The sequence below is a fragment of the Pimephales promelas genome, chromosome 21, assembly GCF_988280905.1.
Source record: "Pimephales promelas chromosome 21, fPimPro1.hap1.1, whole genome shotgun sequence".
Classification (NCBI taxonomy): domain Eukaryota; kingdom Metazoa; phylum Chordata; class Actinopteri; order Cypriniformes; family Leuciscidae; genus Pimephales; species Pimephales promelas.
In genome coordinates, this window is record NC_142789.1 from 5,970,727 (window position 1) to 5,988,250 (window position 17,524).

Here is a 17,524-nt window from a genome sequence, read left to right on the forward strand (position 1 = left end):
ACTGTCCAGTGTATAAGAGATGGTCAGTTTGTGGTTGTGGTGGCTAGAGATGTCACGCTGCCTCGTTTGAGCCTGGATTCAGTCCGTCTCCTGGGTGGAGATCCAGCTTGCAGTCCTGTGGGATCCACACCTTTCTTTGCTATATACCAGTTCCCTGTCACTGCGTGCGGCACGAGCATGATGGTGAGTAGCTGCTTGTGGTTTTGTTCTGCATGGCTTAAAGTGGACTGGATGCCAACAGTGTTGCTATTTGCAGGAGGACAGTGGATATGTGGTGTATGAAAACAGAATGACCTCCTCGTATGAAGTGGGTATCGGACCACTTGGTTCCATCACAAGGGACAGCCATTTTGAGTGGGTGATGTACAGTATGCTTCAGCAGGTTTGTTAATCCTTGACAAATGCTACAAGCTCACTGTTTGTTTTCCAGGCTTCTCTTCCAGTGTAGGTACTCTGGTACTTCTGTGGAAGCTCTGGTTGTGGAGGTCAACACTGTTCCTCCACCTCCACCAGTAGCTGCTCCTGGACCCCTCAGGGTGGAGCTTAGGCTAGCAAATGGTCAGTGTGTCACCAAAGGCTGTGCAGAAGGTAAGTATTTGACCCAAGTGTGTGCCTAAAGCTTTTCCAAAGCTCCAGGTTGCAGTGGTTTCTGGTTAAACGCTGTTCTTCCTCAGGGGATGAGGCGTACACTTCCTACTACAGTGATGCTGATTATCCTGTTACAAAAGTCCTGCGGGAGCCTGTGTATGTTGAGGTGCACGTTATGGAGAGGACCGACCCCAACGTTGTCCTGATGCTGGGACATTGCTGGGCGACGTCAACCCCCAGTCCACTCAGTCTACCCCAATGGGACCTTCTGGTTGATGGGTGAGTAAGGCCAGTCTTTGTCCATCTAGTGTGCTGTAAGGCGTTTCTGATTCCCTCTTTTCCTTTCAGATGCCCTTACCAGGATGATCGTTACCTGACCTCATTGGTTCCAGTGACTGGATCGTCTGGTCTTCAGTTCCCAACCCACTACAAGCGCTTTATTGTGAAGATGTTCACATTTGTTGATCCATCGTCACTGGCTCCTCTGCAGGAAACCGTATGCTCCGCAGCCTTACCTCAACCCTTAATATTAGTGCTTTTTATAGTGAATTCTATGGCTAAACCTTTTCTCCCTCTGTTAGATCTTCATCCACTGTAGTACAGCAGTGTGCCATCCCTCTTCTGGCTCCTGTGAGCAAAGCTGCACTAGGAAAAGTGAGTGCTCGCTGTAAACTGACTTGGGAACCGTGGGAATTTGGTTTTTAAGTGCTCCTCATGCTTCTACCACTTCTTCTCTTTCAGGAAGGGACACTCCCATCAAGACCATCTCTAGTGGGGAAACTGTGGTGTCTAGTGGAGAAGTTAACCTGGTCATGTCAATTTAGATTTAATAAATTGGTGTTGATGTTCAATGAGTTGGCTCTTGCGTGACTGTTCTTGGTTTTATTTACTGGGCCACACAACTAAAGTTCCATTTGTGCTTTAGCAAGGTTGTTCATTCTGATTGGTGCTTGATTTGACCTAAACAAGCCAAACTTCTGCCCAAGCCATTTCTCTGAACTTCTAGGCAAGCTCCAGTTGCAAACCTGGGTTCCTATGCTTCTGTAAAGCTCAATATTGTATATACAGTAGCAGGGTGCAGACTTTTTCTCGCAGATTATTTTGCCAAGGAATAACATAATGGTAATTGTGACTTATTTCACAATTGTGAGTTTCTTGGAATTATGACTTGCAGTATATCTGGCGACTAGACCCTGCATATGTGTAGATGTTCTTTTGATTTTTTGTGTTCACATGAAAGTCCCATAATGTGGATAAAAGAAATGTCTCAAATGAAAATAATAATGATTATCAGTTTAACCGTCATTGTGCTGCCCTACTTGTTGTGTGAAGGGCTTTTAAATCCCTTCATTGCATTGAAATAATCAATTTCCAGATGTCTTGTGACGCTTGTTTGTGTGCATCTACAGACCACAATGAACATAGTCAGGGAAGTGAGTTGCAATCTCAGTCACAAACTCAATGCTGGCAGACTGTGGCAAAGCATTGATGGTAATCAATGTTTCTTGAGCAGCAAATTAGTATATTAGAATGATTCCTAAAGGACCATGTGAAACTGAAGACTGGAGTAATTATGCTGAAAACTCAGCTTTTATCACAGGAATAAATTAGCCTGGGTTTCCCCTTGCTGCAGGACGATTTTATTCACGCTGCTAGGCAGCCTGGACACCATGAACCAAATTTTTCCCTGAAATAGGGAAACAATCACAGAGTGGGGAGAGAGCACAGGCGCATTTGATAGACATTCGTAGCACCCAATAATACGGCTTTGGGCATTCGTGAACCACGCCTCAAATACAAGAAAATGAACATATGGTTTCCAGACCACGTCTCATTTTAAATGACACGTGGTCTGGCGTTAGCCAGTATAAGAATAAATGACACTTTACACTATTATTACGAAAACAACAGCTATTCTAATTTGGAATAATATATCACGTTTTGTACTGTATTTCCGATCAAATGAATGCAGCTTTCAAAAACATGAACACAAAATAAGGGCATAATAGTAGAAATGCAAGATCATTTTAAGAATACGGCAGCTATTGCTTGCTGATAAAGGCTTCCATTACATTGAAACATAATCCTGCATGTCAAACTCTTTAGTCAATCTGAATACACAGGCCAGAATAGCCAAAACATCCACCATTATATTCACAGGATGAAGCATTTAAAACAAAGGCCGAATTCTGAATGGCAAAAATAGTACACTTTTCCGCATCAAGCTCAATATGTGCATTCTTTGTATGTTCAAAAAGGGTGGAAAAACAAGGACAATTGAATCTTAGGAACAAATGGAAACACCCAGTTGGATAAACTCCACACTCATGCAAGTCTGGAGAATCATGACTGTTAATGAAAGGGAAGGGATTATCGTTAATTAGCCAAAATCGGTAGAGTACAAAAAAACAAAGGGCAGCATCTCAACAGTGTGACTAGCTGTTGGACAATGGCAGGGAGTTGGTGTGTTGCTCAGACTCTGGCACTTTGTGTTTGGTTCTGTGCGTTCTGTCATGCTGTTCCAAAGTGGAGTAATCTGCACCAAAGTCCTCAAGCTCTGATGTTCCAGCAAACTGACCCGAGGATTCAACAGCAAGCTAGTCAGCAGTTTCCTCAGTCAGTTCAAGCTAGTCAACAGTTCCCTCTGTCAGTTCAACGGCAAGCTAGTCAACAGTTTTCTAAGCCGGTTCAACAGCAAACTAGTCAGCGGTTTCTTCAGTCTGTTCAACAGCAAGCTAGTCAACAGTTTCCTCAGTCAGTTCAATGGCAAGCTAATCAACAGTATCCTAAGCCAGTTCAACAGCAAGCTAGACAACAGTTTTCTAAGCCAGTTCAACAGCAAGCTAGTCAACATTTTTCTAAGCCAGTTCAACAGCAAGCTAGTCAACAGTTCCCTCAGTCTGTTCAACAGCAAGCTAGTCAACAGTTTTCTCAATCTTTTCAACAGACTAGTCAACAGTTCCCGGTGTCTGTTCAACAGCAAGCTAGTCAACAGTTCCCTCAGTCTGTTCAACAGCAAGCTAGTCAACAGTTTCCTCAGTCAATTCAAGCTAGTCAACCGTTTCCTCAGCAGTTTCAGCCGAAACAGCCAGTTGGAAAGGCAGAGCCCATTGACAAATGTGCTGTAGCTGATTATGAGCAGATCCAGTGTGGACCACCTGGTATCAGTGGTGCTGAGTGTGCAGCTATTAATTGCTGCTTTAACGGACAGCAGTGTTACTATGGGAAGGCCGGTAAGAGTGTTGAGTCAATGTAAAGGTGTTTCTTGTTAAACCGATCCTCATCAATAACCAGCTCTTGTACCGTGTTCCAGTGACTGTCCAGTGTATAAGAGATGGTCAGTTTGTGGTTGTGGTGGCTAGAGATGTCACGCTGCCTCGTTTGAGCCTGGATTCAGTCCGTCTCCTGGGTGGAGATGATCCAGCTTGCAGTCCTGTGGGATCCACACCTTTCTTTGCTATATACCAGTTCCCTGTCACTGCGTGCGGCACGAGCATGATGGTGAGTAGCTGCTTGTGGTTTTGTTCTGCATGGCTTAAAGTGGACTGGATGCCAACAGTGTTGCTATTTGCAGGAGGACAGTGGATATGTGGTGTATGAAAACAGAATGACCTCCTCGTATGAAGTGGGTATCGGACCACTTGGTTCCATCACAAGGGACAGCCATTTTGAGTGGGTGATGTACAGTATGCTTCAGCAGGTTTGTTAATCCTTGACAAATACTACAAGCTCACTGTTTGTTTTCCAGGCTTCTCTTCCAGTGTAGGTACTCTGGTACTTCTGTGGAAGCTCTGGTTGTGGAGGTCAACACTGTTCCTCCACCTCCACCAGTAGCTGCTCCTGGACCCCTCAGGGTGGAGCTTAGGCTAGCAAATGGTCAGTGTGTCACCAAAGGCTGTGCAGAAGGTAAGTATTTGACCCAAGTGTGTGCCTAAAGCTTTTCCAAAGCTCCAGGTTGCAGTGGTTTCTGGTTAAACGCTGTTCTTCCACAGGGGATGAGGCGTACACTTCCTACTACAGTGATGCTGATTATCCTGTTACAAAAGTCCTGCGGGAGCCTGTGTATGTTGAGGTGCACGTTATGGAGAGGACCGACCCCAACATTGTCCTAATGCTGAGACATTGCTGGGCGACGTCAACCCCCAGTCCACTCAGTCTACCCCAATGGGACCTTCTGGTTGATGGGTGAGTAAGGCCAGTCTTTGTCCATCTAGTGTGCTGTAAGGCGTTTCTGATTCCCTCTTTTCCTTTCAGATGCCCTTACCAGGATGATCGTTACCTGACCTCATTGGTTCCAGTGACTGGATCGTCTGGTCTTCAGTTCCCAACCCACTACAAGCGCTTTATTGTGAAGATGTTCACATTTGTTGATCCATCGTCACTGGCTCCTCTGCAGGAAACCGTATGCTCCGCAGCCTTACCTCAACCCTTAATATTAGTGCTTTTTATAGTGAATTCTATGGCTAAACCTTTTCTCCCTCTGTTAGATCTTCATCCACTGTAGTACAGCAGTGTGCCATCCCTCTTCTGGCTCCTGTGAGCAAAGCTGCACTAGGAAAAGTGAGTGCTCGCTGTAAACCGACTTGGGAACCGTGGGAATTTGGTTTTTAAGTGCTCCTCATGCTTCTACCACTTCTCTTTCAGGAAGGGACACTCCCATCAAGACCATCTCTAGTGGGCAAACTGTGGTGTCTAGTGGAGAAGTTAACCTGGTCATGTCAATTTAGATTTAATAAATTGGTGTTGATGTTCAATGAGTTGGCTCTTGTGTGACTGTTCTTGGTTTTATTTACTGGGCCACACAACTAAAGTTCCATTTGTGCTTTAGCAAGGTTGTTCATTCTGATTGGTGCTTGATTTGAACTAAACAAGCTAAAATCCTGCTAAAAGCCATTTCACTGAACTTCTAGGCAAGCTCCAGTTGCAAACCTGGGTTCCTATGCTTCTGTAAAGCTCAATATTGTATATACAGTAGCAGGGTGCAGACTTTTTCTCGCAGATTATTTTGCCAAGGAATAACATAATGGTAATTGTGACTTATTTCACAATTGTGAGTTTCTTGGAATTATGACTTGCAGTATATCTGGCGACTAGACCCTGCATATGTGTAGATGTTCTTTTGATTTTTTTTGTGTTCACATGAAAGTCCCATAGTGTGGATAAAAGAAATGTCTCAAATGAAAATAATAATGATTATCAGTTTAACCATCATTGTGCTGCCCTACTTGTTGTGTGAAGGGCTTTTAAATCCCTTCATTGCATTGAAATAATCAATTTCCAGATGTCTTGTGACGCTTGTTCGTGTGCATCTACAGACCACAATGAACATAGTCAGGGAAGTGAGTTGCAATCTCAGTCACAAACTCAATGCTGGCAGACTGTGGCAAAGCATTGATGGTAATCAATGTTTCTTGAGCAGCAAATTAGTATATTAGAATGATTCCTAAAGGACCATGTGAAACTGAAGACTGGAGTAATGATGCTGAAAACTCAGCTTTTATCACAGGAATAAATTAGCCTGGGTTTCCCCATGCTGCCTTGCTGCAGGACGATTTTATTCACGCTGCCAGGCAGCCTGGACACCAAGAACCAAATTTTTCTCTGAAATAGGGAAACAATCACAGAATTGGGAGGGAGCACAGGCGCATTTAATAGACATTCGTAGCACCCAATAATACGGCTTTGGGCATTCGTGAACCACGCCTCAATTACGAGAAAATGAACATATGGTTTCCAGACCACGTCTCATTCTAAATGATACGTGGTCTGGCGTTAGCCAGTATAAGAATAAATGACACTTTACACTATTATTACAAAAACAACAGCTATTCTAATTTGGAATAATATTTCACGTTTTGTACTGTATTTTCGATCAAATGAATGCAGCTTTCAAAAACATGAACACAATATAAGGGCATAATAGTAGAAATGCAAGATCATTTTAAGAATACGGCAGCTATTGCTTGCTGATAAAGGCTTCCATATCATTGAAACATAATCCTGCATGTCAAACTCTTTAGTCAATCTGAATACACAGGCCAGAATAGCCAAAACATCCACCATTATATTCGCAGGATGAAGCATTTAAAACAAAGGCCGAATTCTGAATGGCAAAAATAGTACACTTTTCCGCATCAAGCTCAATATGTGCATTCTTTGTATGTTCAAAAAGGGTGGAAAAACAAGGACAATTGAATCTTAGGAACAAATGGAAACACCCAGTTGGATAAACTCCACACTTATGCAAGTCTGGAGAATCATGACTGTTAATGAAAGGGGAGGGATTATCGTTAATTAGCCAAAATCGGTAGAGTACAAAAAAACAAAGGGCAGCATCTCAACAGTGTGACTAGCTGTTGGACAATGGCAGGGAGTTGGTGTGTTGCTCAGACTCTGGCACTTTGTGTTTGGTTCTGTGTGGTCTGTCATGCTGTTCCAAAGTGGAGTAATCTGCACCAAAGTCCTCAAGCTCTGATGTTCCGGCAAACTGACCCGAGGATTCCACAGCAAGCTAGTCAGCAGTTTCCTCAGTCAGTTCAAGCTAGTCAACAGTTCCCTCTGTCAGTTCAACGGCAAGCTAGTCAACAGTTTTCTAAGCCGGTTCAACAGCAAACTAGTCAGCGGTTTCTTCAGTCTGTTCAACAGCAAGCTAGTCAACAGTTTCCCCAGTCAGTTCAATGGCAAGCTAATCAACAGTATCCTGAGCCAGTTCAACAGCAAGCTAGACAACAGTTTTCTAAGCCAGTTCAACAGCAAGCTAATCAACAGTTTTCTAAGCCAGTTCAACAGCAAGCTAGTCAACATTTTTCTAAGCCAGTTCAACAGCAAGCTAGTCAACAGTTCCCTCAGTCTGTTCAACAGCAAGCTAGTCAACAGTTTTCTCAATCTTTTCAACAGACTAGTCAACAGTTCCCGGTGTCTGTTCAACAGCAAGCTAGTCAACAGTTCCCTCAGTCTGTTCAACAGCAAGCTAGTCAACAGTTTCCTCAGTCAATTCAAGCTAGTCAACCGTTTCCTCAGGAGTTTCAGCCGAAACAGCCAGTTGGAAAGGCAGAGCCCATTGACAAATGTGCTGTAGCTGATTATGAGCAGATCCAGTGTGGACCACCTGGTATCAGTGGTGCTGAGTGTGCAGCTATTAATTGCTGCTTTAACGGACAGCAGTGTTACTATGGGAAGGCCGGTAAGAGTGTTGAGTCAATGTAAAGGTGTTTCTTGTTAAACCGATCCTCATCAATAACCAGCTCTTGTTCCAGTGACTGTCCAGTGTATAAGAGATGGTCAGTTTGTGGTTGTGGTGGCTAGAGATGTCACGCTGCCTCGTTTGAGCCTGGATTCAGTCCGTCTCCTGGGTGGAGATCCAGCTTGCAGTCCTGTGGGATCCACACCTTTCTTTGCTATATACCAGTTCCCTGTCACTGCGTGCGGCACGAGCATGATGGTGAGTAGCTGCTTGTGGTTTTGTTCTGCATGGCTTAAAGTGGACTGGATGCCAACAGTGTTGCTATTTGCAGGAGGACAGTGGATATGTGGTGTATGAAAACAGAATGACCTCCTCGTATGAAGTGGGTATCGGACCACTTGGTTCCATCACAAGGGACAGCCATTTTGAGTGGGTGATGTACAGTATGCTTCAGCAGGTTTGTTAATCCTTGACAAATGATACAAGCTCACTGTTTGTTTTCCAGGCTTCTCTTCCAGTGTAGGTACTCTGGTACTTCTGTGGAAGCTCTGGTTGTGGAGGTCAACACTGTTCCTCCACCTCCACCAGTAGCTGCTCCTGGACCCCTCAGGGTGGAGCTTAGGCTAGCAAATGGTCAGTGTGTCACCAAAGGCTGTGCAGAAGGTAAGTATTTGACCCAAGTGTGTGCCTAAAGCTTTTCCAAAGCTCCAGGTTGCAGTGGTTTCTGGTTAAACGCTGTTCTTCCTCAGGGGATGAGGCGTACACTTCCTACTACAGTGATGCTGATTATCCTGTTACAAAAGTCCTGCGGGAGCCTGTGTATGTTGAGGTGCACGTTATGGAGAGGACCGACCCCAACATTGTCCTGATGCTGGGACATTGCTGGGCGACGTCAACCCCCAGTCCACTCAGTCTACCCCAATGGGACCTTCTGGTTGATGGGTGAGTAAGGCCAGTCTTTGTCCATCTAGTGTGCTGTAAGGCGTTTCTGATTCCCTCTTTTCCTTTCAGATGCCCTTACCAGGATGATCGTTACCTGACCTCATTGGTTCCAGTGACTGGATCGTCTGGTCTTCAGTTCCCAATCCACTACAAGCGCTTTATTGTGAAGATGTTCACATTTGTTGATCCATCGTCACTGGCTCCTCTGCAGGAAACCGTATGCTCCGCAGCCTTACCTCAACCCTTAATATTAGTGCTTTTTATAGTGAATTCTATGGCTAAACCTTTTCTCCCTCTGTTAGATCTTCATCCACTGTAGTACAGCAGTGTGCCATCCCTCTTCTGGCTCCTGTGAGCAAAGCTGCACTAGGAAAAGTGAGTGCTCGCTGTAAACTGACTTGGGAACCGTGGGAATTTGGTTTTTAAGTGCTCCTCATGCTTCTACCACTTCTTCTCTTTCAGGAAGGGACACTCCCATCAAGACCATCTCTAGTGGGGAAACTGTGGTGTCTAGTGGAGAAGTTAACCTGGTCATGTCAATTTAGATTTAATAAATTGGTGTTGATGTTCAATGAGTTGGCTCTTGCGTGACTGTTCTTGGTTTTATTTACTGGGCCACACAACTAAAGTTCCATTTGTGCTTTAGCAAGGTTGTTCATTCTGATTGGTGCTTGATTTGACCTAAACAAGCCAAACTTCTGCCCAAGCCATTTCTCTGAACTTCTAGGCAAGCTCCAGTTGCAAACCTGGGTTCCTATGCTTCTGTAAAGCTCAATATTGTATATACAGTAGCAGGGTGCAGACTTTTTCTCGCAGATTATTTTGCCAAGGAATAACATAATGGTAATTGTGACTTATTTCACAATTGTGAGTTTCTTGGAATTATGTCTTGCAGTATATCTGGCGACTAGACCCTGCATATGTGTAGATGTTCTTTTGATTTTTTGTGTTCACATGAAAGTCCCATAATGTGGATAAAAGAAATGTCTCAAATGAAAATAATAATGATTATCAGTTTAACCATCATTGTGCTGCCCTACTTGTTGTGTGAAGGGCTTTTAAATCCCTTCATTGCATTGAAATAATCAATTTCCAGATGTCTTGTGACGCTTGTTTGTGTGCATCTACAGACCACAATGAACATAGTCAGGGAAGTGAGTTGCAATCTCAGTCACAAACTCAATGCTGGCAGACTGTGGCAAAGCATTGATGGTAATCAATGTTTCTTGAGCAGCAAATTAGTATATTAGAATGATTCCTAAAGGACCATGTGAAACTGAAGACTGGAGTAATGATGCTGAAAACTCAGCTTTTATCACAGGAATAAATTAGCCTGGGTTTCCCCTTGCTGCAGGACGATTTTATTCACGCTGCTAGGCAGCCTGGACACCATGAACCAAATTTTTCCCTGAAATAGGGAAACAATCACAGAATGGGGAGAGAGCACAGGCGCATTTGATAGACATTCGTAGCACCCAATAATACGGCTTTGGGCATTCGTGAACCACGCCTTAAATACAAGAAAATGAACATATGGTTTCCAGACCACGTCTCATTTTAAATGACACGTGGTCTGGCGTTAGCCAGTATAAGAATAAATGACACTTTACACTATTATTACGAAAACAACAGCTATTCTAATTTGGAATAATATATCACGTTTTGTACTGTATTTCCGATCAAATGAATGCAGCTTTCAAAAACATGAACACAAAATAAGGGCATAATAGTAGAAATGCAAGATCATTTTAAGAATACGGCAGCTATTGCTTGCTGATAAAGGCTTCCATATCATTGAAACATAATCCTGCATGTCAAACTCTTTAGTCAATCTGAATACACAGGCCAGAATAGCCAAAACATCCACCATTATATTCACAGGATGAAGCATTTAAAACAAAGGCCGAATTCTGAATGGCAAAAATAGTACACTTTTCCGCATCAAGCTCAATATGTGCATTCTTTGTATGTTCAAAAAGGGTGGAAAAACAAGGACAATTGAATCTTAGGAACAAATGGAAACACCCAGTTGGATAAACTCCACACTCATGCAAGTCTGGAGAATCATGACTGTTAATGAAAGGGGAGGGATTATCGTTAATTAGCCAAAATCGGTAGAGTACAAAAAAACAAAGGGCAGCATCTCAACAGTGTGACTAGCTGTTGGACAATGGCAGGGAGTTGGTGTGTTGCTCGGACTCTGGCACTTTGTGTTTGGTTCTGTGCGTTCTGTCATGCTGTTCCAAAGTGGAGTAATCTGCACCAAAGTCCTCAAGCTCTGATGTTCCAGCAAACTGACCCGAGGATTCAACAGCAAGCTAGTCAGCAGTTTCCTCAGTCAGTTCAAGCTAGTCAACAGTTCCCTCTGTCAGTTCAACGGCAAGCTAGTCAACAGTTTTCTAAGCCGGTTCAACAGCAAACTAGTCAGCGGTTTCTTCAGTCTGTTCAACAGCAAGCTAGTCAACAGTTTCCTCAGTCAGTTCAATGGCAAGCTAATCAACAGTATCCTAAGCCAGTTCAACAGCAAGCTAGACAACAGTTTTCTAAGCCAGTTCAACAGCAAGCTAGTCAACATTTTTCTAAGCCAGTTCAACAGCAAGCTAGTCAACAGTTCCCTCAGTCTGTTCAACAGCAAGCTAGTCAACAGTTTTCTCAATCTTTTCAACAGACTAGTCAACAGTTCCTGGTGTCTGTTCAACAGCAAGCTAGTCAACAGTTCCCTCAGTCTGTTCAACAGCAAGCTAGTCAACAGTTTCCTCAGTCAATTCAAGCTAGTCAACCGTTTCCTCAGCAGTTTCAGCCGAAACAGCCAGTTGGAAAGGCAGAGCCCATTGACAAATGTGCTGTAGCTGATTATGAGCAGATCCAGTGTGGACCACCTGGTATCAGTGGTGCTGAGTGTGCAGCTATTAATTGCTGCTTTAACGGACAGCAGTGTTACTATGGGAAGGCCGGTAAGAGTGTTGAGTCAATGTAAAGGTGTTTCTTGTTAAACCGATCCTCATCAATAACCAGCTCTTGTACCGTGTTCCAGTGACTGTCCAGTGTATAAGAGATGGTCAGTTTGTGGTTGTGGTGGCTAGAGATGTCACGCTGCCTCGTTTGAGCCTGGATTCAGTCCGTCTCCTGGGTGGAGATGATCCAGCTTGCAGTCCTGTGGGATCCACACCTTTCTTTGCTATATACCAGTTCCCTGTCACTGCGTGCGGCACGAGCATGATGGTGAGTAGCTGCTTGTGGTTTTGTTCTGCATGGCTTAAAGTGGACTGGATGCCAACAGTGTTGCTATTTGCAGGAGGACAGTGGATATGTGGTGTATGAAAACAGAATGACCTCCTCGTATGAAGTGGGTATCGGACCACTTGGTTCCATCACAAGGGACAGCCATTTTGAGTGGGTGATGTACAGTATGCTTCAGCAGGTTTGTTAATCCTTGACAAATACTACAAGCTCACTGTTTGTTTTCCAGGCTTCTCTTCCAGTGTAGGTACTCTGGTACTTCTGTGGAAGCTCTGGTTGTGGAGGTCAACACTGTTCCTCCACCTCCACCAGTAGCTGCTCCTGGACCCCTCAGGGTGGAGCTTAGGCTAGCAAATGGTCAGTGTGTCACCAAAGGCTGTGCAGAAGGTAAGTATTTGACCCAAGTGTGTGCCTAAAGCTTTTCCAAAGCTCCAGGTTGCAGTGGTTTCTGGTTAAACGCTGTTCTTCCACAGGGGATGAGGCGTACACTTCCTACTACAGTGATGCTGATTATCCTGTTACAAAAGTCCTGCGGGAGCCTGTGTATGTTGAGGTGCACGTTATGGAGAGGACCGACCCCAACATTGTCCTAATGCTGAGACATTGCTGGGCGACGTCAACCCCCAGTCCACTCAGTCTACCCCAATGGGACCTTCTGGTTGATGGGTGAGTAAGGCCAGTCTTTGTCCATCTAGTGTGCTGTAAGGCGTTTCTGATTCCCTCTTTTCCTTTCAGATGCCCTTACCAGGATGATCGTTACCTGACCTCATTGGTTCCAGTGACTGGATCGTCTGGTCTTCAGTTCCCAACCCACTACAAGCGCTTTATTGTGAAGATGTTCACATTTGTTGATCCATCGTCACTGGCTCCTCTGCAGGAAACCGTATGCTCCGCAGCCTTACCTCAACCCTTAATATTAGTGCTTTTTATAGTGAATTCTATGGCTAAACCTTTTCTCCCTCTGTTAGATCTTCATCCACTGTAGTACAGCAGTGTGCCATCCCTCTTCTGGCTCCTGTGAGCAAAGCTGCACTAGGAAAAGTGAGTGCTCGCTGTAAACCGACTTGGGAACCGTGGGAATTTGGTTTTTAAGTGCTCCTCATGCTTCTACCACTTCTTCTCTTTCAGGAAGGGACACTCCCATCAAGACCATCTCTAGTGGGCAAACTGTGGTGTCTAGTGGAGAAGTTAACCTGGTCATGTCAATTTAGATTTAATAAATTGGTGTTGATGTTCAATGAGTTGGCTCTTGTGTGACTGTTCTTGGTTTTATTTACTGGGCCACACAACTAAAGTTCCATTTGTGCTTTAGCAAGGTTGTTCATTCTGATTGGTGCTTGATTTGAACTAAACAAGCCAAACTTCTGCCCAAGCCATTTCACTGAACTTCTAGGCAAGCTCCAGTTGCAAACCTGGGTTCCTATGCTTCTGTAAAGCTCAATATTGTATATACAGTAGCAGGGTGCAGACTTTTTCTCGCAGATTATTTTGCCAAGGAATAACAATGGTAATTGTGACTTATTTCACAATTGTGAGTTTCTTGGAATTATGACTTGCAGTATATCTGGTGACTAGACCCTGCATATGTGTAGATATTCTTTTGATTTTTTTGTGTTCACATGAAAGTCCCATAGTGTGGATAAAAGAAATGTCTCAAATGAAAATAATGATGATTATCAGTTTAACCATCATTGTGCTGCCCTACTTGTTGTGTGAACGGCTTTTAAATCCCTTCATTGCATTGAAATAATCAATTTCCAGATGTCTTGTGACGCTTGTTCGTGTGCATCTACAGACCACAATGAACATAGTCAGGGAAGTGAGTTGCAATCTCAGTCACAAACTCAATGCTGGCAGACTGTGGAAAAGCATTGATGGTAATCAATGTTTCTTGAGCAGCAAATTAGTATATTAGAATGATTCCTAAAGGACCATGTGAAACTGAAGACTGGAGTAATGATGCTGAAAACTCAGCTTTTATCACAGGAATAAATTAGCCTGGGTTTCCCCATGCTGCCTTGCTGCAGGACGATTTTATTCACGCTGCCAGGCAGCCTGGACACCAAGAACCAAATTTTTCCCTGAAATAGGGAAACAATCACAGAATGGGGAGGGAGCACAGGCGCATTTGATAGACATTCGTAGCACCCAATAATACGGCTTTGGGCATTCGTGAACCACGCCTCAATTACGAGAAAATGAACATATGGTTTCCAGACCACGTCTCATTCTAAATGATACGTGGTCTGGCGTTAGCCAGTATAAGAATAAATGACACTTTACACTATTATTACGAAAACAACAGCTATTCTAATTTGGAATAACATTTCACGTTTTGTACTGTATTTTCGATCAAATGAATGCAGCTTTCAAAAACATGAACACAATACAAGGGCATAATAGTAGAAATGCAAGATCATTTTAAGAATACGGCAGCTATTGCTTGCTGATAAAGGCTTCCATATCATTGAAACATAATCCTGCATGTCAAACTCTTTAGTCAATCTGAATACACAGGCCAGAATAGCCAAAACATCCACCGTTATATTCGCAGGATGAAGCATTTAAAACAAAGGCCGAATTCTGAATGGCAAAAATAGTACACTTTTCCGCATCAAGCTCAATATGTGCATTCTTTGTATGTTCAAAAAGGGTGGAAAAACAAGGACAATTGAATCTTAGGAACAAATGGAAACACCCAGTTGGATAAACTCCACACTCATGCAAGTCTGGAGAATCATGACTGTTAATGAAAGGGGAGGGATTATCATTAATTAGCCAAAATCGGTAGAGTACAAAAAAACAAAGGGCAGCATCTCAACAGTGTGACTAGCTGTTGAACAATGGCAGGGAGTTGGTGTGTTGCTCAGACTCTGGCACTTTGTGTTTGGTTCTGTGCGTTCTGTCATGCTGTTCCAAAGTGGAGTAATCTGCACCAAAGTCCTCAAGCTCTGATGTTCCAGCAAACTGACCCGAGGATTCAACAGCAAGCTAGTCAGCAGTTTCCTCAGTCAGTTCAAGCTAGTCAACAGTTCCCTCTGTCAGTTCAACGGCAAGCTAGTCAACAGTTTTCTAAGCCGGTTCAACAGCAAACTAGTCAGCGGTTTCTTCAGTCTGTTCAACAGCAAGCTAGTCAACAGTTTCCTCAGCAGTTTCCTCAGTCAGTTCAATGGCAAGCTAATCAACAGTATCCTAAGCCAGTTCAACAGCAAGCTAGTCAACAGTTTTCTAAGCCAGTTCAACAGCAAGCTAATCAACAGTTTTCTAAGCCAGTTCAACAGCAAGCTAGTCAACAGTTTTCTAAGCCAGTTCAACAGCAAGCTAGTCAACAGTTCCCTCAGTCTGTTCAACAGCAAGCTAGTCAACAGTTTTCTCAATCTTTTCAACAGACTAGTCAACAGTTCCCGGTGTCTGTTCAACAGCAAGCTAGTCAACAGTTCCCTCAGTCTGTTCAACAGCAAGCTAGTCAACAGTTTCCTCAGTCAATTCAAGCTAGTCAACCGTTTCCTCAGCAGTTTCAGCCGAAACAGCCAGTGGGAAAGGCAGAGCCCATTGACAAATGTGCTGTAGCTGATTATGAGCAGATCCAGTGTGGACCACCTGGTATCAGTGGTGCTGAGTGTGCAGCTATTAATTGCTGCTTTAACGGACAGCAGTGTTACTATGGGAAGGCCGGTAAGAGTGTTGAGTCAATGTAAAAGGTGTTTCTTGTTAAACCGATCCTCCTCAATAACCAGCTCTTGTACTTTGTTCCAGTGACTGTCCAGTGCATAAGAGATGGTCAGTTTGTGGTCGTGGTGGCTAGAGATGTCACGCTGCCTCGTTTGAGCCTGGATTCAGTCCGTCTCCTGGGTGGAGATGATCCAGCTTGCAGTCCTGTGGCATCCACACCTTTCTTTGCTATATACCAGTTCCCTGTCACTGCGTGCGGCACGAGCATGATGGTGAGTAGCTGCTTGTGGTTTTGTTCTGCATGGCTTAAAGTGGACTGGATGCCAACAGTGTTACTATTTGCAGGAGGACAGTGGATATGTGGTGTATGAAAACAGAATGACCTCCTCGTATGAAGTGGGTATCGGACCACTTGGTTCCATCACAAGGGACAGCCATTTTGAGTGGGTGATGTATGCTTCAGCAGGTTTGTTAATCCTTGGCAAATGCTACAAGCTCACTGTTTGTTTTCCAGGCTTCTCTTCCAGTGTAGGTACTCTGGTACTTCTGTCGAAGCTCTGGTTGTGGAGGTTAAAACTGTTCCTCCACCTCCACCAGTAGCTGCTCCTGGACCCCTCAGGGTGGAGCTTAGGCTAGCAAATGGTCAGTGTGTCACCAAAGGCTGTGCAGAAGGTAAGTATTTGACCCAAGTGTGTGCCTAAAGCTTTTCCAAAGCTCCAGGTTGCAGTGGTTTCTGGTTAAACACTGTTTTTCCTCAGGGGACGAGGCGTACACTTCCTACTTCAGTGATGCTGATTATCCTGTTACAAAAGTCCTGCGGGAGCCTGTGTATGTTGAGGTGCACGTTATGGAGAGGACCGACCCCAACATTGTCCTAATGCTGGGACATTGCTGGGCGACGTCAACCCCCAGTCCACTCAGTCTACCCCAATGGGACCTTCTGGTTGATGGGTGAGTAAGGCCAGTCTTTGTCCATCTAGTGTGCTGTAAGGCGTTTCTGATTCCCTCTTTTCCTTTCAGATGCCCTTACCAGGATGATCGTTACCTGACCACATTGGTTCCAGTGACTGGATCGTCTGGTCTTCAGTTCCCAACCCACTTTAAGCGCTTTATTGTGAAGATGTTCACATTTGTTGATCCATCGTCACTGGCTCCTCTGCAGGAAACCGTATGCTCCGCAGCCTTACCTCAACCCTTAATATTAGTGCTTTTTATAGTGAATTCTATGGCTAAACCTTTTCTCCCTCCGTTAGATCTTCATCCACTGTAGTACAGCAGTGTGCCATCCCTCTTCTGGCTCCTGTGAGCAAAGCTGCACTAGGAAAAGTGAGTGCTCTCTGTAAACCGACTTGGGAACCGTGGGAATTTGGTTTTTAAGTGCTCCTCATGCTTCTACCACTTCTCTTACAGGAAGGGACACTCCCATCAAGACCATCTCTAGTGGGCAAACTGTGGTGTCTAGTGGAGAAGTTAACCTGGTCATGTCAATTTAGATTTAATAAATTGGTGTTGATGTTCAATGAGTCGGCTCTTACGTGACTGTTCTTGGTTTTATTTACTGGGCCACACAACTAAAGTTCCATTTGTGTTTTAGCAAGGTTGTTCATTCTGATTGGTGCTTGATTTGAACTAAACAAGCCAAACTTCTGCCCAAGCCATTTCACTGAAATTCTAGGAAGGCTCCAGTTGCAAACCTGGGTTCCTATGCTTCTGTAAAGCTCAATATTTTATGTACAGTAGCAGGGTGCAGACTTTTTCTTGCAGATTATTTTGCCGAGGAATAACATAATGGTAGTTGTGACTTTTCACAATTGTGAGTTTCTTGGAATTATGACTTGCAGTATTTCTGGTGACTAGACCCTGCATATGTGTAGATGTTCTTTTGATTTTTGTGTTCAC

The 17,524-nt window shown here is 44.0% G+C and overlaps 5 protein-coding genes and 5 long non-coding RNA genes across 10 annotated transcripts in view; 9 read left to right on the top strand and 1 right to left on the bottom strand.

The window, feature by feature from the left end:
* LOC120476379 (apolipoprotein B-100-like) overlaps nucleotides 1-17,524 on the bottom strand; it is a 126,294-nt gene that overhangs the window by 67,961 nt on the left and 40,809 nt on the right. The gene's annotated exons all lie outside the window — the stretch shown is intronic.
* LOC148970090 (uncharacterized) lies at nucleotides 648-1,067 on the top strand. Its single transcript, XR_016148589.1, has 2 exons — nucleotides 648-867; nucleotides 937-1,067. It is a non-coding gene; the product is annotated as an uncharacterized LOC148970090 (long non-coding RNA).
* Nucleotides 3,004-3,869, top strand: LOC148970091 (uncharacterized). Its single transcript, XM_089125130.1, has one exon. It carries the CDS (start codon nucleotides 3,038-3,040, stop codon nucleotides 3,842-3,844), a length of 807 nt encoding a protein of 268 aa, XP_088981256.1. The 5' UTR covers nucleotides 3,004-3,037; the 3' UTR covers nucleotides 3,845-3,869.
* On the top strand, nucleotides 4,581-4,973 carry LOC148970092 (uncharacterized). Its single transcript, XR_016148542.1, has 2 exons — nucleotides 4,581-4,773; nucleotides 4,843-4,973. It is a non-coding gene; the product is annotated as an uncharacterized LOC148970092 (long non-coding RNA).
* Nucleotides 5,076-5,345, top strand: LOC148970093 (uncharacterized). Its single transcript, XR_016148543.1, has 2 exons — nucleotides 5,076-5,148; nucleotides 5,233-5,345. It is a non-coding gene; the product is annotated as an uncharacterized LOC148970093 (long non-coding RNA).
* On the top strand, nucleotides 6,930-7,809 carry LOC148970094 (uncharacterized). The gene has a single exon (XM_089124877.1). The coding sequence runs from the start codon at nucleotides 6,952-6,954 to the stop codon at nucleotides 7,792-7,794; it is 843 nt and encodes a 280-aa protein (XP_088981003.1). The 5' UTR covers nucleotides 6,930-6,951; the 3' UTR covers nucleotides 7,795-7,809.
* Nucleotides 10,878-11,715, top strand: LOC148970095 (uncharacterized). The gene has a single exon (XM_089124878.1). The coding sequence runs from the start codon at nucleotides 10,884-10,886 to the stop codon at nucleotides 11,688-11,690; it is 807 nt and encodes a 268-aa protein (XP_088981004.1). The 5' UTR covers nucleotides 10,878-10,883; the 3' UTR covers nucleotides 11,691-11,715.
* LOC148970096 (uncharacterized) lies at nucleotides 12,427-12,819 on the top strand. The gene is made up of 2 exons (XR_016148382.1): nucleotides 12,427-12,619; nucleotides 12,689-12,819. It is a non-coding gene; the product is annotated as an uncharacterized LOC148970096 (long non-coding RNA).
* On the top strand, nucleotides 12,922-13,194 carry LOC148970097 (uncharacterized). The gene is made up of 2 exons (XR_016148383.1): nucleotides 12,922-12,994; nucleotides 13,082-13,194. It is a non-coding gene; the product is annotated as an uncharacterized LOC148970097 (long non-coding RNA).
* LOC148970098 (zona pellucida sperm-binding protein 4-like) lies at nucleotides 14,782-17,148 on the top strand. Its single transcript, XM_089124876.1, has 8 exons — nucleotides 14,782-15,628; nucleotides 15,710-15,897; nucleotides 15,971-16,068; nucleotides 16,140-16,297; nucleotides 16,384-16,576; nucleotides 16,646-16,793; nucleotides 16,879-16,951; nucleotides 17,036-17,148. The coding sequence occupies exons 1-8, from the start codon at nucleotides 14,797-14,799 to the stop codon at nucleotides 17,116-17,118; spliced, it is 1,773 nt and encodes a 590-aa protein (XP_088981002.1). The 5' UTR covers nucleotides 14,782-14,796; the 3' UTR covers nucleotides 17,119-17,148.